This window comes from Xyrauchen texanus, chromosome 7 (genome assembly GCF_025860055.1).
Source record: "Xyrauchen texanus isolate HMW12.3.18 chromosome 7, RBS_HiC_50CHRs, whole genome shotgun sequence".
Classification (NCBI taxonomy): domain Eukaryota; kingdom Metazoa; phylum Chordata; class Actinopteri; order Cypriniformes; family Catostomidae; genus Xyrauchen; species Xyrauchen texanus.
Window position 1 is genome coordinate 13,223,486 of NC_068282.1, and position 27,777 is coordinate 13,251,262.

At 37.6% G+C, this 27,777-nt stretch overlaps 1 protein-coding gene across 1 annotated transcript in view; it reads left to right on the forward strand.

Annotated features, from left to right (window-relative positions):
- LOC127646204 (testis-expressed protein 264-like) overlaps positions 1–27,777 on the forward strand; it is a 101,550-nt gene that overhangs the window by 67,088 nt on the left and 6,685 nt on the right. The window contains exon 3 of the mRNA XM_052129703.1: positions 18,699–18,882. Coding sequence (XP_051985663.1) covers positions 18,699–18,882 — 184 coding nt within the window. The remainder of the gene's footprint in view (positions 1–18,698; positions 18,883–27,777) is intronic.

Consider the following 27,777-nt stretch of genomic DNA (forward strand, 5'->3'; position numbering starts at 1 on the left):
GGTGTTATCATGTAAGATAAAAATACTGCACTTTTTGTAGAGTGCGACCACAAGGGACGGTCGGAATTGAACAGCATCGGAGGTGTGAAATGGAGTTTGCTTCTGTTCTCGCAGATCTGTGTGTACGTGAGTATGTGACAGCGTATGAAAGTAAATAGGCAGGGGAGGAAGGGCTCCAGGGACTGTCGCCAATTGTCACTGTGATTTGTGGATGTATTAATTCCTACGTCTCTGACTTGCCCAGGGATCCTTGTAAGAAACCATTGGGCTAAGAATAGGCAGGGATATCTGTTAGCCGGAAAGCTTGCAAACAAGTATGATCAGACCTTGCATCTAAAGCTTGTGGCCTGCTGTTAAAATGGTCTTGAAGCTACTTCCTGTCTGTCTTTAAATGAGGCTTAAACAACCTCTCTCTCTCTGTCTCATTCTGTGTTCCTTTAACTATCCGTCTTCTCTCTCTGACCTCTGCCTCATTATTCAGTGGACCGTCGGCCTCAATTGTTGTCTAGCTAGTGGATGAGTGTGCTGTCAGCTGCTGTCCTCTTGTCTTATTATACCCGCTGGTGACTGATATGCCTTCTTTTTTCTCACTCACTTTTGATTGGCACGTCTAGTCACTCTCTGTTCAGGATGCTCATCTTCTCTTTCTGCTCCCGCTGTTTTTAGCTACTTTCTTTATGAATGAACGATTTCAATGACAAGAATAACGATTTTATTACATTTTACTTAATGCATTTACTGCAAAGAGATGTTTTAAGGAGAAAAAATATACCTGCACTTGATATTTAGGTTTGGTAATCTAAAATAATTGAATGGTTCTTATTTATGATTCAGATTCCACTTAACAATTCTGGTTGCATAATGATTCCATAAGCGATTCTTTACATACTTTTAAGGAAACCAAAATTGGTCCAAACTATACTGTATACACATATGTACATATTTTGCTGTTTCTGAAGGAAATTGTTACTTTAAATTACCAAAGTGGCATTCAACTGGTCACAAAGTATAGTCAGGACATTACTGATGTAAAAAAAACAGCACCATCACTATTTGAAAAAGATATTTTTGATAAAATCTAGACATTGCCCCATTTCCAGCAGCCATCACTCGAACACCTTATCCTTGAGTAATCATGCTAATTTGGTTCTAGAAAATCACATGCCATTATATCAAACACAGTTTAAAGCTATTTGGTTCAATTAATGAAGCTTAACATTGTCTTTGTGTTTGTTTTTGAGTTGCCACAATATGGAATAGACTGGCATGTCTTAAGGTCAATATTAGGTGAATATTAAATGGAAAAAAGAAACCGCTTTCTCTAGAACAGTGTTTTCCAACCACTTTACTGTGTGGTTGGAAAACTTGCATACAAAGGTACACTACAGTCTTCAAAGACAAAGGACAACTGGCTCTAACAAGGACAGAGAGAGATGTGGAAGGCCCAGATGCAACTAATCAAGAGGATAAGTACACTGAGTCTCTAGTTTGAGAAATAGATGCCTCACATGTCCTCAGCTGACAGCTTCATTGAATTCTACCCACTCAACACCAGTTTCGTATAGAAGAGATGACTCAGGGGTGCAGGCCTTAAGGGAAGAATTGCAAAGAAAAAGCCACTTTTAAAACAGAAAAAGAAAAGGTTGAGTGGGCAAAAAAACAGACATTGGACAACAGCTAATTGGAAAAGAGTGTTATGGATCTTAATCCCATTGAGCTTTTGTGGGATCAGCTTAGACTGTAAGGTGCGGTAGAAGTGCCTGACAAGACATTTATGGATATACACTCACCTAAAGGATTATTAGGAACACCATACTAATACTGTGTTTGACCCCCTTTCGCCTTCAGAACTGCCTTACTTCTACGTGGCATTGATTCAACAATGTGCTGAAAGCATTCTTTAGAAATGTTGGCCCATATTGATAGGATAGCATCTTGCAGTTGATGGAGATTTGTGGGATGCACATCCAGGGCACGACGCTCCCATTTCACCACATCCCAAAGATGCTCTATTGGGTTGAGATCTGGTGACTGTGGGGGCCATTTTAGTACAGTGAACTCATTGTCATGTTCAAGAAACCAATTTGACATGATTCGAGCTTTGTGACATGGTGCATTATCCTGCTGGATGTAGCCATCAGAGGATGGGTACATGGTGGCCATAAAGGGATGGACATGGTCAGAAACAATGCTCAGGTAGGCCGTGGCATTTAAACGATGCCCAGTTGGCACTAAGGGGCCTAAAGTGTGCCAAGAAAACATCCCCCACACCATTACAACACCACCACCACCAGCCTGCACAGTGGTAACAAGGCATGATGGATCCATGTTCTCATTCTGTTTACGCCAAATTCTGACTCTACCATCTGAATGTCTCAACAGAAATCGAGACTCATCAGACCAGGGAACATTTTTCCAGTCTTCAACTGTCCAATTTTGGTGAGCGCTTGCAAATTGTAGCCTCTTTTTCCTATTTGTAGTGGAGATGAGTGGTACCCGGTGGGGTCTTCTGCTGTTGTAGCCCATCCGCCTCAAGGTTGTGCGTGTTGTGGCTTCACAAATGCTTTGCTGCATACCTTGGTTGTAACGAGTGGTTATTTCAGTCAAAGTTGCTCTTCTATCAGCTTGAATCAGTCGGCCCATTCTCCTCTGACCTCTAGCATCAACAAGGCATTTTCGCCCACAGGACTGCTGCATACTGGATGTTTTTCCCTTTTCACACCATTCTTTGTAAACCCTAGAAATGGTTGTGCGTGAAAATCCCAGTAACTGAGCAGATTGTGAAATACTCAGACCGGCCCGTCTGGCACCAACAACCATGCCACGCTCAAAATTGCTTAAATCACCTTTCTTTCCCATTCTGACATTCAGTTTGGAGTTCAGGAGATTGTCTTGACCAGGACCACACCCCTAAATGCATTGAAGCAACTGCCATGTGATTGGTTGATTAGATAATTGCATTAATGAGAAATTGAACAGGTGTTCCTAATAATCCTTTAGGTGAGTGTATATGGCAAGTGCTACAGGAAGCGTGGGGTGAAATGTCACCTGAGTATCTGGACAAACTGACAGCTAGAATGCCAAGGATCTGCAAAGCTATCATTGCTGCACGTTGATGATTTTTTTGATGAGACCTCTTTAAATAGTTTAATTGTAATAGTAATTTTTCATGTTATTAATGTCGTGACTATACATTGTTATCAGTTGAATGCCACTTTGGTGAATAAAAGTACCAATTTCCTTTCATAAGTGCAAAATCTGTAAATTTTTCCGAAATATGGCTGCCAGTGTATACTAGGCAAAAATGCTAAACAAAAGCAATGCTTTTGCTGGTAAAATATTTGATCATTTGATTTGGTACAATTTATTAAAACAAAACTTGGTTCTGAATGTGTAACAGCCAGCTGGTAATTTCACTGATTTAAGTCTCCGAATCCTTAAGTACACACAGTAACAAGTTGGACATGATGAAAGTAAAGACTGTAGGTTAAGTAAGTCAAGAACTGCTTTAGTGATTGAGGGAGTAACCAGACTTATTTAAACCAATACCTCATGAGTTTGAGACTGATTCATAAGTCTTTAAATAAAAAGAACCATCTCATAAGTACTTGAATTGGACTACTACTCTGATGGAAGAGTGTTTCATGCATGTTCTTTCATCGATTATGCTTAATAAGCAGACAATGTTTAAGTCATGTAAACAGCTTAAATGGTGTTCTTTTACTGGGGTGAGTGTAAGCAAAAACCAATTGGCACATGTACATTTTTTATTCTTACTGGGTTATACAATGTGCACAAGTGTGTGGCACATACCTGTTTACGTTTTGACATCAATGCAGAGAATAATTACACCATCCTAGATAGTTAGAAATCTTGGGTTTGTGTTTAAAGATCAGTTGAACTACATGGACCACCTTGTAAGAACAGCCTGATCATGCAGATTTTCTCTGTATAACATTAGGAAGACCAGATCCTTCCAATCTTTGAATGCGACAAAACTGGCCACTGGACTACTGCAATGCTGTTTTGGCAGGACTTCCTGCATGTACAGTCAAACCTCTGCAATTGATTCAGAATGCAGTGGCACAACTGGTCTTTAACAAACCCAAGAGAGGGCCCTTACACCTCTCCATCGAATTGTACTGTTTGCCAAGGGTTGCTTGCATCAAGTTCATGGTATTGATGCTGGCTTACAGAACAGCCACTGGCTCTGAAACTCATATCTACACTCCCTACTTCAAGTTTATGTGCCTTCCAGAAGTTTATAATCGGAGAGTGAGCAGTGCCTTGTGGTGCCGTCTCACAGAGGCGCTAAATCACTTTTTGGGAAATTCACTGTTTCAATGACAGTCTTGAAACGACCTAACCCACCTTCAAGAAACATCTCAAGATGCATCACTTTCACGATCACTTCCAATCCTACAATATCTGTCATCTTTCTTCTTAGGAAAAAAACATTCTCAATCCATTTTTACCCATGTCTATCACCTTCTCTACTTGTGCTTCTCTGAGCAAATTGCAACTATGTTTTACAGCACATCTCGAATTACTGCCTCCTTAGGATAAATCGCTTGTTTTGTATTCCTCAGTTGGATAAAAGTGTCCAGTGAAGGAACAGTGCTAAACGAAGGAATGTAAAAGTAAATAATCAGATGATTTCAAATCTCATGTAAGCACAGGTTTCTTATTTGTCCGTTTTTTTTTTAACAAGCAGATTTAAAAAAAAGTTATCATAAGCAATATTTCTGTGCATGTAAACGCACTCATTGTATGTTTGTTGTTGCATCCAGTGAGGACAACAGAATAGAAAAATTATTGCTATTTCATGGTAACCAGTCTTTTATAACATGCAATTCAGGCTGCAAACTCTGCTAAAACATCTAGATCTAAAATTATTTTAAATGGAGCTGGTTCTGAATAAGACCATGTTCTCTATCCACAACCCTGTTGACACTTCAGTCAAGGATAATGTTGTTCAGAAATCTTTGAATAAATCATTTATTTCCTTATTTCCCTCCAAATGAATATGGTGCGCATCCAAAGAAAAAAAGACAAATCTGAATACTGCACTAAAACCAAGCCCCTGAGCTGCCTTTTTCATGCAACATATTCTCTTTCTACTCTGTACACATTTTTTTTGTTGTTGTCACCAGCTAGGAGAGTTTAGGAGAGCAGGTGGGTTGATGATGACATCCACCTTGACCTGATCGGAGATTAGTGCAGCAGAGCTGTAGATACCTGCCTCAGCTGCCACAGTTGAACTCTCCTGTAATATTACATAGATTGAGGAAAAATCCTATTTTTGATGTCTTATGAGACATGAGAGCTAGAGATTGTACAATATGCCTTAGGGGCTGTTCACACCAAACATGTTTTTGCGTTGATCTGCATTGTTTTCAGCTAGACAATTATCTTTGACTGTTGCTTGCATCACATCTCGCTGCTTTTTCAGCATGTTGCACAGGAGCACTGCTTATGAGACTCTGTGTCTAGTTAAAAAGAACTTTAAACGTTTAAAAACGCGTCACAAAACACCTACGTTCTGTTCTGATTGTTGAATGCATATGGTGTGAATGTTCTTTTACAGTGTTGATACTTTGAACCTTGGTAGAGAGAGCACAATTATTTAACCATTACTGTGGGGTAAATTAACTGTTTAAGTTTCCTTTTCTTATAGTAGTGGTGTGAGCGATCACTAGGTCCAGATGGAATCTGTAACACATTTTCGTATTTTTCATGCTAATTTTAGGGGAAAATATTTTGAATTCTGCTAAATTGATGTGGTAAAATAACAAAACTGAGAATTCTACACTATTGGTAGCTCTAAGCATATCAAATTGACCAAAATGTTTATTAAACAAACAGGCAGGGTGTGGGGATCATACCTGTCAACACCGTTTTTCCCGGAAGTCTCCCGTATTTCACACCCATCTCCCGCCCCCCGCCCGTTTTGTTAATTCTCCCGGGAAACTCCTGTAATTTGTATGGCCCAAACCTCGTTATATACGTTTTATATATATGAATAACCACATCAGTATATTCCAAGGTTGTCCAGTTGCCAGATCTTGTACGAAATGCGTCCTACTCGCACAATCGACACATTGTACACATTTCAACCCATTTGTGACCTCAACCTGGCAACCTATAACCCAGTTACGCTGTTGATATTTGTGGAGGTAGTAGACGCGGGAAGTTGAATCAAGCATCTCTGGTAGATGGGAGGAGAATACTCCAGCAAAAAAACTAAATATACATGTACATTTTACAACAGCTGGAAGGAAGAATTTAATTTAATATCTCAAAGGCATATCGACAATGCCCATGCCTTTTGAAAAGTGTGTCGCACTGATTTTAATATCAGACACGGTGGGAAAAATACATTACTCAGCACATTAAATCACAATGGCACAATTTGTATATATTTAGCCTGCCCCTGTAATTCAGCACCACCAGCAACCTTGTATGCTTTGTGATTGATGAATGGTGACGTTCTGTGGAAATCTACTGAACTTTCTGCAGAATTAAGTGGCCGTAGATCCCATTTAGGCCTATGCATCATTTAAAGTTTTAATACATGGATGTGAGATCCCAAATCAAGAATCTGAATTCATTTATGGGCTTCTTGATAATGACCTTACATCAATATGCCAGATGGGAAAGTCCATTACATTTAGGGTGGTTATACTGCATTTTCAAAGACGGTGGTGCTTTGTTGAGCAGGGAGAAGTGGGCAGATTTCACATTTTATCAAACTCTCTTTTGTCAAAATTTAAATAAACATTTGGGTCCATAGTCTCTTGTGATCTTATTGGAGTTTTAATTGCTAATTTCTTAGCGATGTGCATAGAATAACATCTGATTGAGCTGAGAGAGTTGTATATTGTGTAAGAGTGGGAGCTAAGCGAGATGAGGTAGATTGGGGATGCGCTTTCCTGTGAGCACTCGTACTCTGTTTGTGGAAGGAGACAAATCCATGGAACAGCTGCCTGAACAAAGTCACGACGTTTCCCTGGAGTATTCCCTTACTGTCACTCCATTCCTCACCTCCTCGTTCTCATTCGTCCTATGTGAGAACATGCAGGAAACTGTACAGTATTTATTGAAATCAGTTTGATGTATCTGTCTTGGAAATCTACCACTTTTAAGGCTCGTTCGAATTTAAAATATATTTTGATGATGCAGTGAGCTTGCTGACCAATCAAATTTGTTCTCAAGCTAGGAGAATTAAATTGATGCTCACAGGAAGTGAAATAAATTGTTCTTGCTGGCTTTATCTGCTGTGAATTCAGACTGCATTGGCAGTAATAAACTAGAGTAGATGTGACAGTTTTATAAATCATTGTGTAAAAGCAACATCACACTCACAATGGGGATGTTGTACTGAATATACAGTAAGCACGGTGGAATCACAGACGTGGTGATATACAGAACAAAAGTATAGTTGCAATTGTGAAACTAGGGACTTTGACTTTATAGCTAAATAGCCAAATCATTTATTTTTGTTAATCATAATAATTTTTCCATTGCTGTTACTCTGCCATGGAGTCCTTTTAAACATTCTGAGTCTTGTGTGAACAGCCCTTAATTCTGCCTTGGACAGACTGTCTACTGATATACAGTACACTCACTGAGCACATTATTAGGAAAACCTGTACACATACTTATTCATGCAATTATCTAATCAGCCAGTTGTGTGGCAGCAGTACATAAAATCATGCAGATACAGGTCAGGACCTTCAGTTAATGTTCATATCAAGAGTTTACTCTGAATGGTGCCTAAACCAAATAACATCCTGTGAACTGCAGTACTGTGGACGAAAACACCATGTTGATGAGAGACATCAACAGAGAATGGCCAGACTGGTTAGAGCTGGCTGAAAGGCTACGATAACTCCGATAACCACACAATTGTAGTGAGCAGAATAACATCTCATCACAACATTTCGAACCTTAAGGCGGATGGGATACAACAGCAGAAGATCACGTCGGGCACTTTATTAGGACCATAATAGAAAAATATCCTTTAAAGTTGATAACAGCACTGTAAAGATGAAAGGTGTTTCATATATCATATGTATTATACAGTGCTACACAGTTTAGACATGTAATTAGCCTAGACTGAGCTGAATCGTTGCAGGAATACGAGGATCTATCAGGACACATTGACTCTCTCCGCACATATCTCACCTGTCGATGGGGAATGCATAGCCTTTTATCTCCATGGCTGTAGTGAAGTCTTGGACACGCATGAAATCATCATGACTTGTTTCATTTAAGCATATTTTAGCAACTACAGAACATTTAGTCCTTTCTAAATTACAATTAAACATTAAGGATATAGTTGAAGCAAGACCGGGTTAGACTGGGTTAAGCTGCTTTCAGCAGGGGTGGCTTCATACAAACTCAAAGTAGATGTATTGTAACTGAACTTGGCTGTGGATTGTAATAATAACACTGGCACAGACAAATTCACTCATCAAACATAGTGTTTTTAAGAGAACAGGCCCTATTTTTTGAGCTCCCATGATTGCTTGCTAAAATAAACAGAACACTCTACATTTTCATCCTGCTATGGAAGCGACATTTCAGTTTTATTATCTCCTGATTGCACATCTAGCACACAGTAAGTGGAGTCATGTCGACTCCGGCTTGGGTAACATTCGCCCCACAGCAATGACTGGGGGTGGAGTTTCTCATACAAAAGGGCAACTAGAAAAATGAAGCATCGTTTCATCGTAATTAAAAATGCCTAAAGCATACTTTCAATTATGACTGTCCTGGTTGATCTAGTGGCTTGTTATTTATTTATTTTTTACGATGAAAGGAAAAAAAGATATTTTACACAAAGGTGCTCTGAGAGATGGATGATGCTAGATCAGTCAGGTGTTAAAAATACATGAACTGTTGTTTTTCTGCTATATGTTTAGCATTATATAGGATATTGAAATTATAGAAGCTTATTGTATAATTATAGTTATAGTTTTGGTGCATGATGCACAAATTGTTCTCTAGCAAGTATGTTCAGTAGCCTATGCAACCACCCAGAGCAGCACTCAAAAATCTAGTTCAATGGTTATTATTGTTTTACAGAAACTGTTATTTATTATATTAATATAAACCCCTCTAACTCACCATTCTGATATCATTATTATGTGTAGCTATTTGCATGAAACATTTATATGTACTCATTTGTACATTTGAATAGACTTTGACATGTACAATGTAGACATATTGACAGCATCTAAAACTAAAACGAATTTACAGAATCCATTATAAATTAAATGTACATTTGTAAAAATATATTTGTAATACATATTTATATTCCCTTAACCCTACCACAGTCCCTGAACATAAAAATTTTTCAACAATATAAAAGTAATAGACAGATTAATGTACAGGGACAATAATATTTGTTACAATATACTAATTTATATATATTTTAGAGCTGCGTATCCCACCCCTAAAACTAACCATTTGTTAACAATATAAAATGCGTAGCATGCAGATACATTTAAAAACAATAATTTGTTCAGACAAATGGTAAAAGGCAGTACAGATGTAGTCCAAACAATGTGCTGCAAGTGATGATGACTGCATACAGAGGTGAGTAGAGTACCCAAAATCTTTACTCAAGTAAAAGTACAATTACTTAAAAAAAAAATATTACTCAAGTTACTCCAATTGAAAGAACCCTATAGTAAGTAACTAGTTACTTCCACATAAAACATAATGGATGATTACACCCCAATATTCCATTACATAATAAATTTTTAACATGTATTACATAATAATAATAATAATTATTATTATTATTATTAATGGAAATTGTCATAATACACCCTCATTTTGTTTCTTTCTTGACTTTCTTCAGTGCAACACAATTAAAGAGATGCCAGACAGACAGTCACTGCAAGTTTTTTTCTCCATATTCAGTCTCTAAAATTATGTATAATCTCTTTTTTGTGTTCCACATAATACACAAAGTCACACAGGTTTGGAACAACATGCGGGCAGGAAATTATGACAAAACATTCATTTATAGATGAACTATCACTTTAAGGAAGCTTGTCAGATTTGGATGAATCTGTCAATTAGAAGAGATGTTTGTAAACCAGTTTCTAGTAATTATTATGGTGAAAGGAGTCACGTGACGCCATGCGAGGTTCGGACATGTGAATGGCGACCTCTACGCACTTTGCTAGTTTTATGACACTTTTTGTGTCATAAACCAGTGGGATTCAATACACCCTAATCTATAACTGTTCTTGGAAGACAATATGTCAACAAATTCAAAATCCTCTGGCTCCTGAGATATTAAAAGACACTTACGTGCTCAAGCTGATGCCCCCGGAGGCCTCGAGCCAGGGAGTCGATTTGGCCGGAGAAGTGCGGGAAATTCAGTGTGGATTATTGAACTTGTCGGCAATGCTGATGAAGGTCGTTGCTGATTTGGAGGATGTTGAGAAACGGATCGAATATCTGGAGTCATCAGAGAGGGAATTAGCTACTAATCCGCTAGTAACCAGGGTGGATTTGCAGCGCGTCTGGGAGAAGTTGGAGGATTTGTAGAATCATAACTGCTGGAATAACATCCGAATTGTTGGAATTCCTGAGGAAGAAGGTTGGGATATGGTGAGATTCATGGACGGGCTCTTTCCGAGTTTGCTCAACATAACAGGCCATAAGCTGGAAATCGAGCGAGCTCGCAGGATCCCGGCTCGGCGATCCGTTAATGGAGACAGGCCCCGAACAATTCTGGCAAAATTTCTGAGATAATCCGATACATTGGAGCAACAGCTCAAGACATCAGCCATGAAGTTCAAGCTTGGTCGCAAATGGGTCTTCCAAATGGACAATGACCCCAGGCATACCTATAAAGTTGTGGCAAAATGGCTTAAGGACAACAAAGTCAAGGTATTGGAGTGGCTATCACAAAGCCCTGAGCTCAGTCCAATAGAACATTTGTGGGCAGAACTGAAAAATCATGTGCAAGCAAGGGAGGGGTACAAATCTGACTCAAACCTGTTACACTAGTTGTGTCTGGAGGAATGGGCCAAAATTCCAGCATATTATTGTGAGAAGCTTGTGTAAGGCTTCCCAAAAAGTTTGACAAAAGTTAAACAATTTATAGGCAGTGCTACCAAATAATAACAAAGTGTATGTAAACATCTGACAAACTGGGAATGTGATGTAAGAAATAAAAACTGAAATAAATTATTCTCTCTACTATTATTCTGACATTTTTTATTCTTAAAACAAAGTAGTGATCCTAAATGACCTAGTACAGGGAATTTTTTCTATGATTAAATGTCAGGAATTGTGGAAAAACCAAGTTTAAATGTATTTGGCTAAGGTGTATGTAAACTTCTGACTTCAACTGTATTTATTTAAAACCAGTAATGTAATGACAGGAACGTTTCCTATTGTATTGAATTAAAAGTAAAAAAATGTACTTGAGTAAGAGTGAAAAGTACCCACCTTTTTATATATATATATATATATATACTGTATATATACTCATAAAAGTAAATTATTTCCCAAAAAGTTACTTAAGTGTAGGAGAGTAAATGTAGCATGTTACTACCCACCTCTGTCTGCAAACAACAGCTTTGTGTGAGATAGAGGTGGAATTTAAATTATTAATCACAGAAAATCTTCTCTTGATTACATTGGTGAGGGTGCTGTCATATTTCATTCAAACAAATTTAAGGGCATAAGCTGACATTTAACAGATGTTACATATTTTTGATAGATTGCTTAATTGATGTGTGGTTTTATTTTGATGTGTACATTTAACGAACGCTTCACACCTTTGGATAAACAGTTCGCTACATGGGCCAGTGTGATCTTAAAAGCATAAATACTGTGATGTAATTCTATAAGTACATCGTCTACAAGTGCTGAACACTTCACATTGGATGAGTGCTCTGCTCTGTCATCTCATACAACAAACACAGTGCGCATGTGTAACCCGCACAAGAAGAGACAGTCACAATGTAAAGTCAAACTGCTTTATTTGCAGGCAAGGCAAAAGTACAAAAGGGCAAATCCAGAGAAGAGTAGTCAAGGGGAGCGAAAGGTCGAAGCCGGGGAATCAGAGTATGACAAAGGGGCAAATACACAGAAGAGTAGTCAAGGGGAGCGTAAGGTCGAAACCGGGGAATCAGAATATATATAGACGAAACAAGCGAGTTGAAAAGACAGGGGAAGCTAGGTAAACACTAGAGCTGGCAAAGCGAAGGGGTAAACTAAACAATAACCAACAAGAGTGGAGAGAAAGGGCAGCGTATATAAAGGGGAAAACGAACAGTGCAGGTGAAACTAATAATCTAGTGATGGGAGCGAGTGCGGGTGAAACTAATACTCTACTGATTGGGAGCGAGCGTGAGAGCTAGAGGGGGCGGGGTGAACTTGAGGATCAGAGTTCGTTACAGCATGATTCTCAATGTCTCTGGAGTTTCCTGTGTACGGCTACAAACATTCACTTCAAAGCACCCAGCTCATGCAAACTAAGATGGCAGAATTTCGCGGTTTAATAATCACACTAGGACATTTCACAATTATAATTTGATTAATTGTGCATTCTTTTTTTTCAATGTCAAATTTGTGTGTGAGCATTTGGAAACTGATGTGCGGGTATCGAATTAAGTCATTAATACAGGTACTGCAGAATCACATGGTATTGTGACATCTTTTTATTTTAGTTTTGACTTGGTATCGAAGTACCGGTACTTTTGACATCCCTATTATTAATATATGACATGCTGAAAGGTGTGTAGAATTCTTGGTTTTTAAAAAAACATACTGCTTAGTGGTTGTTGTCTGACTGAAAGTGTCTCTCAAAGCCATGATGGAGAATTCAAGCTGTTACACTAATTAGGTGTGTAGAAGGTAGTTATTAATGCAGTGATCAACAGTTGATGTATGGCAATCCACTGCTGCTGTTATAAATCTTGACTGAAAGCTCTGCTTAGGACCAAAGTGACAGGTATTTAAACTTATTAACTGAATGTACAATTCATTAAGCACTCTGTATTGATGCAAGTACAGTGGAGTCCAAAAGTCTAGGACCTCTAGTGGAAAGTGTGAAGTTTCTATTTAGCAGATTTTTAATTTAGTACAATTATGTTATTACAAATTATATTATGCGCATAATAATTTCATTGAAACCTTTTGCTTTAATGACAAAATCTTCTCAAGCTGGCATAGATTTACAAGTTTGTGTAAAACCTAATGATCCATGTTATCCAGCAGGATTTGTATCTTGTTTGCTTCAGTGGAAGTAAGGGAATCTGAACATTGAGTATTATCAGGGTCACACATTTGTTTGTTTGATTAGTGAGCTAGAAATAGTGCAGAATATTTTTAAATATTTCATATTAATTTACCATGTTTCTTCGTTTCAAATTTTTCAAAATCCTAAAATGTCCCACTTTTATCCAGTTTCAAATGAGATTTTCACAGATTTTCAGTGTGGTCTCAGACTTTTGCACCTTACTCGACATTTACACTTTCAAACGGACACAGGTAACATCTTGCTAAAGATTAATTACAGCCAGACCTTTTGCAATTTGCATATTTCTCTTTCTCGCTTTGGCGCTGTTATTGTTTTGACATTGTTTTCATGGAAACGATAGCGTTGAGTGGATCGTCTTTGTCTTGTTCTCCCGTGCTCATTATCTCTCATGGTTCAAGGAGATGTGTTCTCATTTACATATGGGGCCCCTGAGGCCGAAGTCTTCATGTGTGTATCAGGTGATTCATACTGCTTAGTGCACGGCTCTTTAACTGGTGATTAGAATAAAACCAATCAGTTAGCAATGAGAAAGAGTGTAGGGGAAACTCAACACTTTCAAATGCACTTCAGTCTGCTTAGCTGCTACTTTATTTTTTTTTACTGCTATCATTTTATCTCTGATTTTCAAAAGTTTTTCTGCTTCTATTTCTTTTTTGGATTAAATGTGTAGATGTGAGGAAACATAGTTTAATTAGTGGTGTTTGCCTATGCTGGGGTCACACTAGCAGACTCAGAATAACTTGATTTGGGTGTGGGGTGTCAGACTTAGTGATTGTTATTGCTGATCTTTTCCTCCCTCACACATTCACTTTAAAACATGCATCTCATGCAGACTAAGATTGCAGCCCTTTGCGGTTTAAAGGGATAGTTCACCCAAAAATTAAACATTTTTAAATGTAAATTCTCTCATCACATCTCAGATGTGTGTGACTTTCTTTTTTCTGCTTAACACAAACACATTTTGGAAGAATATCTCAGCTTTGTAGATCCATATACAGTGCAATTGAATGGTGGTCAGAACTTAGAAGGTCCAAAAAATTTAAACACAGCGTAGTTCTAGCGGGAAGACTAGCAGCTATACATCATCGCACCATTAGCTGGGTAATTCCCAGCCAATCATGTGTAAGCCGTTGCTTTATAACTCTGCTCACAATCGATCACATTGCTATTTCAGTGTGCTAACGCGGCAACCTCCACCACCCCACCATCACCAGTTGAGTCCTGTCCTGCACGGGGGTAGGCTCCTCGCCCCTGCCTCCTATCTCCGGCAGGATATGATGGTTCCGAGTACAATTTCTTCTGACCGCCAGACGGGGCCTACGCCAAAGAGAGACATTAATTTTCTGTTTTATATTCATCAAATAAATGTAATCTTAAATTTCACTCAAGTCTGCGAGTCTCCCTGATAGAAGTATATAAAGGCAGCATAAAAGTAATCCATATGACTCCAGTGGTTAAATTCATAAAAAATGATATGATATGTGTGGGTGTGAAACAGATCAATATTTAACTCCTGTTTTAATATAAATCTCTCTGAATCCCTTTATGAATTTTGTACTCTGTGTTACTGTTGTCAGTTGTGTTGGTCTATGCGAATTTCTACGTGTGTGTGTGTGTGTGTACACCTCGTTTTATTGTGGTGCTTGTCAGCTCTATGGACCTTAAACAGTGCTACTGTATCAAAATAAACAAAGCTCTCACCATGAAGAGGCAGTGCAATTATGGATGCACAGTTCTATCCTGAGTGCCTGGAGGAACATAAACCCTCTATATATATATACACTGGTGGCCAGAAGTTTGAAATAATGTACATGTTTTGCTCTTATGGAAAGAAATTGGTACTTTTATTCACCGGCTACGCTGTGTGAGGTCACATGTGGCAAGAGCGCTAAATGTGTAATGAAAAAACAACAAATTTGCATATTTTCTAATTTGTAGATTTGTTCTTGCAATGCCACAACAAATTACAGGGATGCAAACTCATGAGGGGCGAAAAAGGTAAGACAATCATTGGTCCACGAAAATTTTTCTGGGGATATTGTTTTAAAGAATAAGCTAAAAGCATCCATTCCAGCTGTTTTAGTGATTCAAGTTTACAATTGTGCAGAATTAGCTGCAAAATAAAGAGTAATTTTGTGAGGATTGCTTCTGTTTCACAAATTTGTTACATTTTATTAACTGATTAGTTCAGTGGCCCCTTCTGGAAATGTCACTAGGTGGTGACAAATGAGCGTCTTATCTACTATGAGTGAGTCAGTGAATCATTTTGAGTCATTCATTCAAAAAAAATGTAAAAATGAAAATTAAGCAGATCTGTAGTCTTCCTTCAGACTGAGCATTATTTTTCATCCAAAAAGACAACAATAATAGTGTAATAATAGTTTCAATATTGTCCTTACCTTCTCCTTTATTAAAACTTGAATGGCTACAAATCTACTGACTTCAGTATAAGAATTATAAACACAAAGCAGATCTACGTTATCATTTTCCTACAGTGGCCTATTTAATCTGCTGAGCACAGCTTTTGTCAGAAAAGACCACAATAAATGACAAATAATAATCATTTTGAATTTCAATAATGTTCTTTTGTCATTGTAAAGTGCATTTCACATGAATTGAGTCAAGGCGTCAACGCTCCGTTCAAAGCTAGCGTCAAGAGCCACATTGCCTTCCACATGACAAGTTGCAGGAAGCGACACAGAGGGGCGATTTTACGAGTTTGCCACTTAAAAAAGCAGGAGGTGTACACAATAAACATAGAAAACATGTATTTGGAAGAGAGAAAAATACTTGCAGTTGTTTTGATAGCAGAAAGTTATAAAAGGACTCGTTTATGTTTAGGTCTAAGCGTTTTCTTGGTGAATTTAAATTAGTTCAATAACTGGGATATTCCTAAACGATAAGGTAATATTTAATTAAAAGGAATTATGAGACATTCAATGTCTCTTCACAAATTTGGACAGTTGTAAATATTTCTAAATATTAGTACTCTCAAAGACATTATTGGTGAAGCAAAAACGTGTGTGTGAAAAACATTTGATGTAAAGTGGCGTCACTTCATAGACTTCAAAGGTAAGCTGCAGCTCTGACGCGAGTCATGTGACCCTTAATGCGTATAAATATCAGTCACATTTGCACATTAATCATTGCTCTTCACAATCACAAAAGTGACCAATTATGGTTTCAAAACGGCAAATTTCTCTGAAAGGTGAAGAGTTTGGATCCATTCTTTTTTTCTTTCATTTTTTTTTTCATGCATTTATTTATTTTGTGGAATTTTAGAATTTTCCACAGCACACCTGAAAATCTTTCACGGAACAATAGGGTGCTGCAGTAAAGTGGTTGGAAAACACTGTTCTAGAGAAAGCAGTTTCTTTTTCCATTTAATATTCACCTAATATTGACCTTAAGACATGCCAGTCTATTCCATATTGTGGCAACTCAAAAACAAACATAAAGACAATCTTAAGCTTAATTTAACAAACTAAATAGCTTTCACCTGTGTTTGATATAATGGCAAGTTATTTTCTTGTACCAAATTAGCAATTTAGCATGATTAATTAAGGATAAGGTATTGGAGTGATGGCTGCTGGAAATGGGACCTGTCCAAAACAGCAAAATCTGTACATTATTCCAAACTGTTGGCCGCTAGTGTGTGTGTGTGTGTGTGTGTGTGTGTGTGTGTGTGTGTGTGTGTGTGTGTGGTATATGTATGCATATATATATATATATATATATATATATATATATATATATATATATATATATATATACATACATACATACATACATACAAGTAGCTAGTCAGCTATAAGCTCGTTGTCACAGAGAATAAAAGATGGACTTTATTTTCTTTCCAGGATTGCGTCTCACCAACTAGGTAACAACGTAGCGTGAAATCAACTCCGACACAATCCACCACGCACCGCTGTCTGCTGAGATGCATAAAGATGCTCAGATGTTTACCTTTCAATGTGCTACATTACTTACTGCTCTTACAAACTATAGCTGGCTAACATGATAAACATGAGTGACATGGTTTTCAGGGATAGGTTTAATGTTATATTAGTTATATTGAAAAGGAAAAATGATGAGGTCATTGTTTATTATCTTTCCAGTATGTATTTCACAAACTAGTTAGCAACTTACCGAGAAGACACCGCTACCGCACCGCTTAACTCCGCCCTGTCTGCAGAGCCACGCTGTTCAGCTCTGTAAACAATGGAGTCGGAGTGCACTCTGCTGGACAAACTAAGCTATGACCAATTCGAAAGCATTGTTTTCTGCATTATATGTTCTGAAAACATATTTGCCGATACTGATATATCGGCGAAAGGCTAATATCGGCCGATAATATCGGCCAGCCGATATATCAGTCGGACACTGTTATATATATATATATATATATATATATATATATATATATATATATATATATAATGCAGATCTAGATGCTTGCAACTTCAAATCATATATATATATAGATCTGAAGTTGCAAGCATCTAGATCTGCATTTTTATTACCGTACATTGCAAAGTATATTCACATGTATGCTGGTACTTCAAATGGAGACTTTAATGATGTTTCATGATGCGCCATAGCTCATATTTTCATATCCTTGGTATTTGCATTATATGCTTATGTCCTGAAACATGTGAGACATTATATTGCTTTCAAAAATAAATGTAAGGCTGTAACAGTGATCTTAAATATTTCAGATACATGGTGTATTATTCTGTTGTTTTAATGGTTTAAAACTGAAATAGAAGAGATAAAAGAAGCATTGAAAACTTGTTTGACTACCATGCTCTGCTTTTTGACCTTTTTTATAACGTTCAGCACGCTAGAACACTCTGTCCAAATACCAGTCCCAGATGCTTTAACCTTAGTACACTTTTTCACGCCTGGTGATTTTATTTGCATAACAGCCAGATCAGCTTTTAGCTTTTGCATTGTTTTCTCAGATCATTACAGTGTCATTTGGTCTTATCCATAATGAGGCCGCTTCATTAAAATCAGGCTAATTGGTGTAAACTCCTGCTAGTCCAGCTGCAAAGTTGTCATAAGACTGATGTGTTTGGTCTCTTCTAATGAGGTGGGACATCGTTGAAGGTCTTTTGCAGAAGACATTGTTATTCCCTTCTTAGTAATAATGACCAGAAATAATTAGTTCTGAATGTAAAAAGAGCAAATAACTAGGTATCGCCACTAACTTTTCAATCCTTAATTTGTTGTTTAGCCTAGATATTATGTTGATATAGCTAAAACATTATAAAATATCAGTAAATTATTTTTGTACTTAAAAATGTAATTGAAACCAAATAAGACCAAGCATGTAACTGTGAGTTGTGTCAGTGTGAGTATGTTACATTGTTAATAATTTCCCCTTTTTTTCCTGTAGGAAAGGAGTCTAAATGCGTACCCATTCCTGGAGATATGCAAAGGGGATCTGATCCATTACATGTGTCCTCTAGAGAATCAGACAGACTTCTGTGTCTCTGAACTTCATGAGAAGAAAACATCAACCGATGAGACAGAGGAAACAGAGGAGCATAGAGACGCTGATGTCACGGAGTCAGAGACAGGTTTGTAACTACACTCACATTATCAGTCCAGTAATAGATCGCAACTTCAAAATGGTATAGCATTGACACTACAATTACATTAACATAGTAGATGCTTTTATCCAATACAACATAAGCCAGAAATACACTCTAGGCCAGTGGCTCTCAAACTTTTTGTACCAAGGCATATCTTTGTAAATATAACATTTCCAAGGTACACCATTTTTTTCCCCTCAAAATACAATGATGCCGTACATCCTCATAAATGTGAAATAAACTATATTAAACATTATGCTGCCTCTGAAACACAAATACATTTTTTTTTTAAATGGAATTGAAACCATGGTAAATTATATCTGTGAAAAAATATTTTTTAACAATGTACTACACAGATTTCATGGAATATTTCAAAAAGGTTATAAATCAGGGCTCTATGCAAAAATATATATTTAGGAAAAAATGCAAAAGAAGAATGACAGATAAAAAAATATGACGATTATAATGTTTGTTTATTTTTTGTAACTTGCATTGACCTGGAAATTGCATATATTCTCGCTTGTCGTCTCAATGTGAACATTTCAACAGAATATGCCGTTTTAATAGGTTTTTTCAGTCTGGCAGTGCGTGTTTATTATGTGACAATGCGCACCTCCGTTAGAAGCAGAATACTGTTCGGTTCGGTGCGATGTCACCCTCTCGCAGTTGTGCAAAGAGGCTCTTATTGAGTGACATTTCTTATTTTTTATGTTTGAGATTTTGCTTATCACGTTGAGTTAGACAAGGTCGCTGACATGCTGTTTACTGGTATCACGCATTTTATGGATTCATGCATTTTTATTTGACTTGCTATTGCTATTTCTCAGAAACTTGCCTTTGAGCACGAGATTAAGACATCATCCATCAATAATAAATTATTAAAAAGGCCGTCCATCATTATGACAGATAGGCCTACAAGCAAGAATCTCTGCTTAAACCATCTTCATGTGATATATCTTCACTATCTCCCGGTTGATGCGTGCGCGCGAAAGAGAGAAACAGAGAGCGCTCGCAGGCGTGTGTGAGACTGAGAAAACTGAACTTTGAATGCAAAACTAACTAACATGCCTTTTTTAAAAGTACTCTGTATATGATGCAAAATGCATCAAGGAGTTTTTATTCTGATTGTAGATTGCAATATTAAGTTCATAACTTTGGGTGTAAGATCAGCTGTCACTCACACTGGTGCAGCCAAATAATTGTCCGTATTCACAAGCTGTAATTTTCACTCGCAAATGGTGGAGCTCTGCAAATTAATGGCAGACCGGCCCACCTGCCTCGGTACACCAGTGAGGTGTGCCACTGCACACCGTTTGAGAACCACGGCTCTACGCAAGTACCAAAACAAATGTTCACGTACTTGCATAGAGTATGTTGTAGGCCTAAGCGGCCGTTCAGACAGAACACGCTGAGTGCTGTTAAACCAAAGTATTTCTAGCAAGTCAGTCCACTGTCAGCCATCTTTGGAATGCTTCCGGGAAGCTATTTCCAGTCAAGTCAGTGCAGCTTGTATCTACAGTACTTGAATCGGGGAACACCGAAATCTCAAAAACGGTTGGTCAAGAAAGAGCATATTTTAAATCAGCAGTAAAATCGGACAAAACTGGTATCATAAATTGTGCTTCTTTACCTCATTTTATGCTAATAAATTAAATTTTCCTGGCATGTATAGCTAATGCGCATGTGCATTCTCAAGTTGATTGGCAGGGGATGTCTGTACCTAAAAGGTGATTGGCTCTTTTACGTGTAAGGCGGGACTTCCGTTCTTTGAACTTTGGTCATTTCCCCCATTCATTTAAATAGAAGTGGCCCATTTCTACTAAGTCTCTGATAGAATACATGTGTGTCAAGACCAGTGTTGGGTGTTGTCCATTTACAAAATAATTAGTTATTGTTATCTAATTATTTTTATTAAAAAAAGTAGTGTAGTGCATTACATTTTAAATTCTCATAATCAAATTACAGTTACTAACTTTCAATTAATTTAATTACTTTTAAGTACATTATTGGGATATACTTATTTCTAATATATATTGTATGTAGAATCCTTTAATTATGGCCCAGTAACGAGTCATTTTGAAGGAGAAATGTAAGGTGCTGATTGTGTAACAATGAACAAGAAATAATATAAGACATTGTTTTGAATTTGTTTAGCGGTTTTTGAAAGTAACTTAGAAGTAAAGTAATTAGTAGTGATTACTTTTTCAATTAAGTAATTAGTAGAGTTGTCTGATTAAAATCCTTGAGAAATAATTAGTAATGGATTACTATTTTCAAGTAACTTAACCAACACTTTTCAACACACATATTTAAAAATTATTTTAATTTGACACAGCCTCAGAAAATGCTGCACACCTGAGCCAGATGCTAAAAAGACATTGAGATGTAGCACCAGTGTTGTGCGTATACTGATTACAAAGTAATCTAATACATTTTTGTACAAAAAGTAGTGTAACGCATTGCCTTTTGAATTTCTGTAATCCGATTAAAGTAACTGAATTTCAAATAAGTAAATTACTTTTAAATACATTACATGGGTTACACATATTTCTAAAATAATATTACTTTAGTAGATTACATGTTAAACATGAATTATGTTCATGTGTACGTCTTTTTTCTTTTCTTCGACATCTGAAGGATGCATGCTCCCAAACAAGTCATTGTAAGGGAGAACTGTGTGGTGCTGAGTTTATGACTTGTGTGTGACAATGAACAAGGAGGAAATAGAGACATTATTTTGAATTCTTTGAGTGGAAATTCTTGGTTTTAGAAGGTAACTGAAAAGTAATTATTAATATGATTACTTCTATTAAGTTATCTGTAAAGTCAGTAATGTGATTACAAAGTTAGAGAAGTAATTAGTCATTTTTAGTGGAATAATATTTTTGAGTAATAACATACAACGGTCAAAGATGTCCATTGAGCATGTTAACAGTTAAAAGACATTGCAGATGAATGCAACATTATATTTCTTGGGACTCGAACCCATGAACATGCCATTACAAGCACCATCCTCTACCAGTCAGGCAAATGGAATGTAGTAGCTGTGTGCTTTTGTAGTTACAGACAGATACAAAATGATGAATCATGTTGTTGCCAACGTCAATTTCTACTTCTTGATTCATCCCTACTTGGGACTTTGTTTGCAGCTCAGATCCTTAACCATTACCATCATTTTTGTAGTTAAGAATCTGTCAGTACTTGAGAACTTAAAACTGCTGTGCTGGCACCTCAGACTGCATCAAGGGTCATTGTTGGGTGAGCATGCTACAAAACATGTCAGCAACATTTAAATTATATAGGACATCATGTGCATTTCAGTTTGCAAAGAAGGCGTTCACATCCACTGCCTTTTCTTCTTAGAACACACTAAAATTGTTTTTATGTTTTTATCGGTCAATACTTGATGCAATTTTTTTTTATTAAGCTTTATTAAATGGTTCAAAAATACATTTAAATTCACACAAAACAAATTACTTGAATACACCTCTTCTATGATAAACATATTGTCAATCACTGACATTGTTATTAGAGGTCAACCGATATCTAAGTTGGAAAGACAAGCCGATAACCGATTAATCTGCCAATAGTTTTAAAATTTTCAAATTTTAAAGTAGGGATGCACCGATACCACTTTTTCTCTTCCATTCTGATTTCGGAAATGTCAGTATCAGCCAATACTGATCCCGATCCAATACCAGTGTTGTTTTTTTGCTTAATCAGTTTAGAATATCTTTACATTATTGTGTGGAACTAATTGGGAGTACTCTTTAATATGTAAAGAAACACAAACCTATAACTACACATTATTTCAATATAAATGAATTGTAAACAAATACTAATGATGACAATAATAATAATAATAATAAATAGTTATTAATATTATTATTAGTAGTACATTGAATTTTATATACAACAGTAATATATTTAAGTGTGGAATTTTGCCGATAACCGATAGTTCCAGAAATCCTTTTCGGTGCCTATTAATCTGCAATACCGATATATCGGTCGACCTCTAATTGTTATATTTTTTTTTCTGGAGCGTTAAATATATATATATATATATATATATATTTTTTTTATGGAGACCAGAAAAAAATCTAAGTCAAATTAATAGCAGACATTTTTGAAAAAATAAACAAATAAATTATGATTAGTTCAGAATAATCTTTAGTTATTATTTGTTTAAAAAAAAAAATAGGCACTGAAACAATTTTTTTTAAAACATTGTTAATATTTGAAAATTTCTACAAGTCATGTGGTATAACATTTTGATATCTTGTGACAAAAAAATATAAAATAAAGAGGAAGCATTTAGACCCTCGACATTTGTGAAGTAAAAAAACGATTATTTTGTCATATCATTAAATATAAATATTTGTTTACAATTTGTTCAAGACGTAAGGTAAAACGTCTTGATAATATTTACTCATAAACACATGACATTTGTAAACAATATTTTTTTTACCTTAGAAATAATATTTTTACCTCGAAAATATGTTTGAAAACTTTTTTTAAATGTATGATTAAGTTGTTTACACTCTTACCGTACAAACCAACTTTGATCCAATGATTACATTTCTAGGAACTTGACATGTGTTTTTAACTAGATATTTAAAAGATTTCCTACTTTGTCACCTTGGACAAACGTATTTGTCAGTTACACTTACGCTCTTAAAAATAAATGTTCTTCAAGGGTTTTTTGTCGGGTGTATGTTCCATAAAGAACCTTTACCATCTGTGGAACCTTTCCATTCCACAAAAGGTTCTTTGTAGTGGCAAAAGGTTATTTAGGCCATAAAAAGGTTCTTCACACTAAGTAATCTCATGTGAATATTTTTTGAAACTGCGAATAGTTATCACACTGCAAATCAATGGTGCTCTTTCAAATATCTTTGGTGAACATTATTAAATGTTATCAACATTATTCACAAGTAAAACTTTATTTAAACATTACTTCATAAAATATGTCCTTGATTTGTTATCACAATTTTTAACATAATAATATGTGTTTCTGTTGAATAAACAAACAACATAATTTCAATGTAGAGATGGTGTAAATTTTTTTCTTGCTGGTTAGACAATTATTCCCTGATTGACAAAAAAAAAAAAAAACAATGTTAATTTATTGGATAATATATAGGACATTATAGGTTATTTTTATTTATATACTGTACATTTATAATTACTTATATCCATGTTTATATGCGTTTCACTTTAAAGAAAACAGTATGTAAAGCTGAAGTGAAATATAAATGATTAATAATAAATAAGTAAATAAAGAAAAAATAAAATAAATGCAATATTAATTCGTAATTGGCCAATAAGGCTCAAACTTGAACTTTTAACGTCTTGTTCTGTTAAGTGGAGGTGTGTGTGTGTTTGTACAGACACTTTAATGGCTCATTCTGTTTAGTGGAGCTGTGTGTGTGTGTGTGTGTGTGTGTGTGTGTGTGTGTGTGTGTGTGTGTGTGTGTGTGTGTGTGTGTGTGTGTGTGTGTGTGTGTGTGTGTGTGTGTGTGTGTGTGTGTGTGCGATTTAAATGCCTGTGTTGGTCAGGATGCTAGCACCTGGTCAGGAGTGATTTGGAAGACATGGGCCAGTCCAGCTCAATAACTGCTAGATTTTTGTGCAGCCCATGGGCTTGTAATTACCAACACACTGTTCCAGCATCGGCGCATCCACACAACATCATGGATACATGCCGGGTCCAAGAACATCTGCTGGACTACATAGTGACGGAACAGCGGATGTGGGCCCATGTCCTTGACTCCACTCCGGTGGTGGGTGTAAACCCAGGACCCCTTTCAAACCCATAGTAGCCTGGTCTAGGCAAGTTGATGAAAGTTGCAGGTGAGAATTTCAGCATCATCCCCCACTCCTCCGGATGTTGAGGGGAAATGGGCGAGGTTTAGGACTGTGGCTCATGAAACTGCAATGGCAGTTTTGGGCACACGAGCCAGACCTCCTCAGAGACCCTGGCTGATGGAGGAGGTGTTCAGGCTGGCTGAGAAAAAGCGACATGCCCACTCTCATCGTCTAGAGCATCCCACGTCAGAGAAAGAGGAGGCTTACCACAGCCTTCGCTCGGAGGTTCGGAGAGCCGTGAGGCGCTGCGAGGATGGTTTGTGGTCGCGGGTTGCTGAGGAGATGGAGTATGCCTCAATGACCCACGATCTCAAATCGCTCTTTAATTCTATCAAAAAAGTTACTTGCAGCGCCACACCCATTACCATCATTAGGGGAAAGAACGGTTATCCAATCTCCGACCCCCAGGAACAGGTTTGCAGATTTTCTGAGCATTTCTGTGAGGTCCTGGGGAGAAGTCCCTCAGCCTGGAAAACATTGTGGTACAGAGTGGGGATGACCCTGCTGGGGATGCGGTACCTCAAATATTGGAGGAAGAAGTCACTCCCTGTGGGTGGCTGGCTGAGGTGCCATCTTTGGAGGAAGTACTGAGGGGTATTCGGAGCCTGAGACCAGGAAAGGCACTGGGCAGAGATGATCTCCCAAGCGAAATGCTGAGGGAGGGTGGCGTTTGTGCACAGACTGCTCTACATGACATCATAACAACAGTCTGGACCACTGGGCGGGTTCCGCAGGATTGGAAGGATGCCCTGGTGATCCCTCTCTTTAAAAAGGGGGACCGCACAGATTGTAACAACTATAGGGGCATCTCGCTCCTCAGTGTGCCGGGAAAGGTCCTGGCAAGGATTATTCAACATCGCCTTGTCAGGCACGCTGAGGAGAGGCTTGCAGAGCCCCAGTGTGGTTTCAGGAAAGGGCGGTCTTGCACAGATGCCATATTCTCTGTCCGTCTGCTACAGCAGAGGTGTAGGGAATTCCAGCAAGACCTACATCTCTGCTTCATTGACCTGGTCAAGGCCTATGATACCACCAGTAGGCCTGGGATCTGGGTTGTTCTTTGTGCTTTCAGAGTCCCAGACCCGCTGCTCACGATCATTAAGGACCTTCATGATGGCGAGCGGTCCCGGGTAAAACTACGTGGCCGGGAGTCGGAGCCATTCCCTGTTCACCTTGGAGTGCGACAGGGATATCCTCTGGCTCCCACATTATTTAATATATATTTCGACCACGTGATTCGTGAAGCCTTCGATGGCTGTACTAGAGGAATAGCCATCTGGTACAGATATAATGGGAGGTTGATCGATGCCCGGGTGCGGTCAAGGGATGGCTCCCTATTGGTCAACCACATTATGTATGCTGATGATCTGGTGATTGCTGCTCATTCAGAGGAGTTGGGGGCCCTGCTGATGAACCTGGAGCTTGCCACTAAGAGATGGGGCCTTACCATCAGCCCAACCAAAACTAAGCACCTGCCTGGGTATTATGTACCATCGGACACTCCACCCCCACAGCTCCCAATTGGTGATGGGGCAGTTGTGGAGAGAGTGGAGTGTTTTCCATACCTGGGCAGTGTGCTTATGACCAGCTCCTGTTTGACAGCAGAGGTCTCACTCCGTATCAGTCGAGCGGCATTATCTTTTCATCGGCTGCGTAACGCTGTGTGGAAGCTACCTTGGTTTGTCGCTCTGCACGAAGCTTCAGGTATTCTCAGCCATGGTCATTCCCTCCCTTCTCTATGCTTGCAAAACGTAGACCCCCCTAATGGAACATCTTCGCCGGTTAGAAACATTTAGGCTGGCCTGCCTAAGATCCATCCTGGGTTTAACCAGGCTGGATTGTGTAAGGATTTAATAGTTAACAATGTATTATTTATGACAATTGCACAGTGCTCATGCTTTATCTACTGTAAAATGTCTCTGTTATGAGCCAACAAGCACAGGGAAACTGAGACAAAGGAAAGGGCATGCCTCAATTACAGCTGTAGTAGTTCACAATTCACTCTGTGGTCAGGAAAACAAATGGCTGTGAAGATTGATGCTAAAGTCCGAGGGCTGTTTTCTGCCCTGCACAGTCAAACAGAGTCATTACTCCAGCGGGACAACAGCTAAGCTATGTGTGGGTGGGTGTGAGTGTGCATGTGTGTGTGGGTTGTTTTGGGAGGTTTACGAGGACAATGTTTTAGGTTACTAACTGGAAATTACAAGGGTATTATGCTATAAATGTGGTTTATGAGGACATATCGAGTGTCCCCATAATTCAAATCATTTAAAAAACATGTAGAAAATTAAAAAATGCAGAAAGTTTTGTAAGGGTTAGGTTTAGGGGATAGAATCTATAGTTTGTACAATATAAAAATGATTATGTCTATGAAGAGTCCTCATAAGGATAGCTGTACCAATGTGTGTGTGTGTGTATTTGTATGTGCGTGCGTGCCTGAAGCTCTCTTAATTAAAGGCCGTTCAATCACAGCTGCTCAGCTGGATCTGACAAGTGCATGTTTTGAATCAAACTCTTTCATTTGGGGGATTGCAGGGCAGTTCAAAACAGCGCTCTCTTTTTTTTCACTCTCTCTCTCCATCCATTCTCCACCTCCTATTACTCCATCTGTTTGGTGCTTTATTTGAATTTTACTGTTGAGAAATATTTTCACAACTAGTATGCTACATTATGCTGCATCCTTTCATAAAAAGAGCCTAAAAATCTTTAGAGTAAGGGTCAAAGTAATGTTGTATTGTAATATGGGCTGCTTTAATTACACTAGTAGTAAGTGCTTTTTGTATCTGTAAGTGTAAAACATAAGGTTAAAACATTCTAAAGTTACATCAGCCAATACGAAATTCAATATTTGGAATTATTTTTAGTAATTGTTTATTTACTTTAAAGACCACATGAACTGGATTGAAGAACACAATATTCTTTATCATGACTACGTATTTCCTATTGAAACTGGAATTTGGAATGGGACTTGTGGTATTATTTTATGGTAAATTTTCCTGGAAGAAAAATTAAATC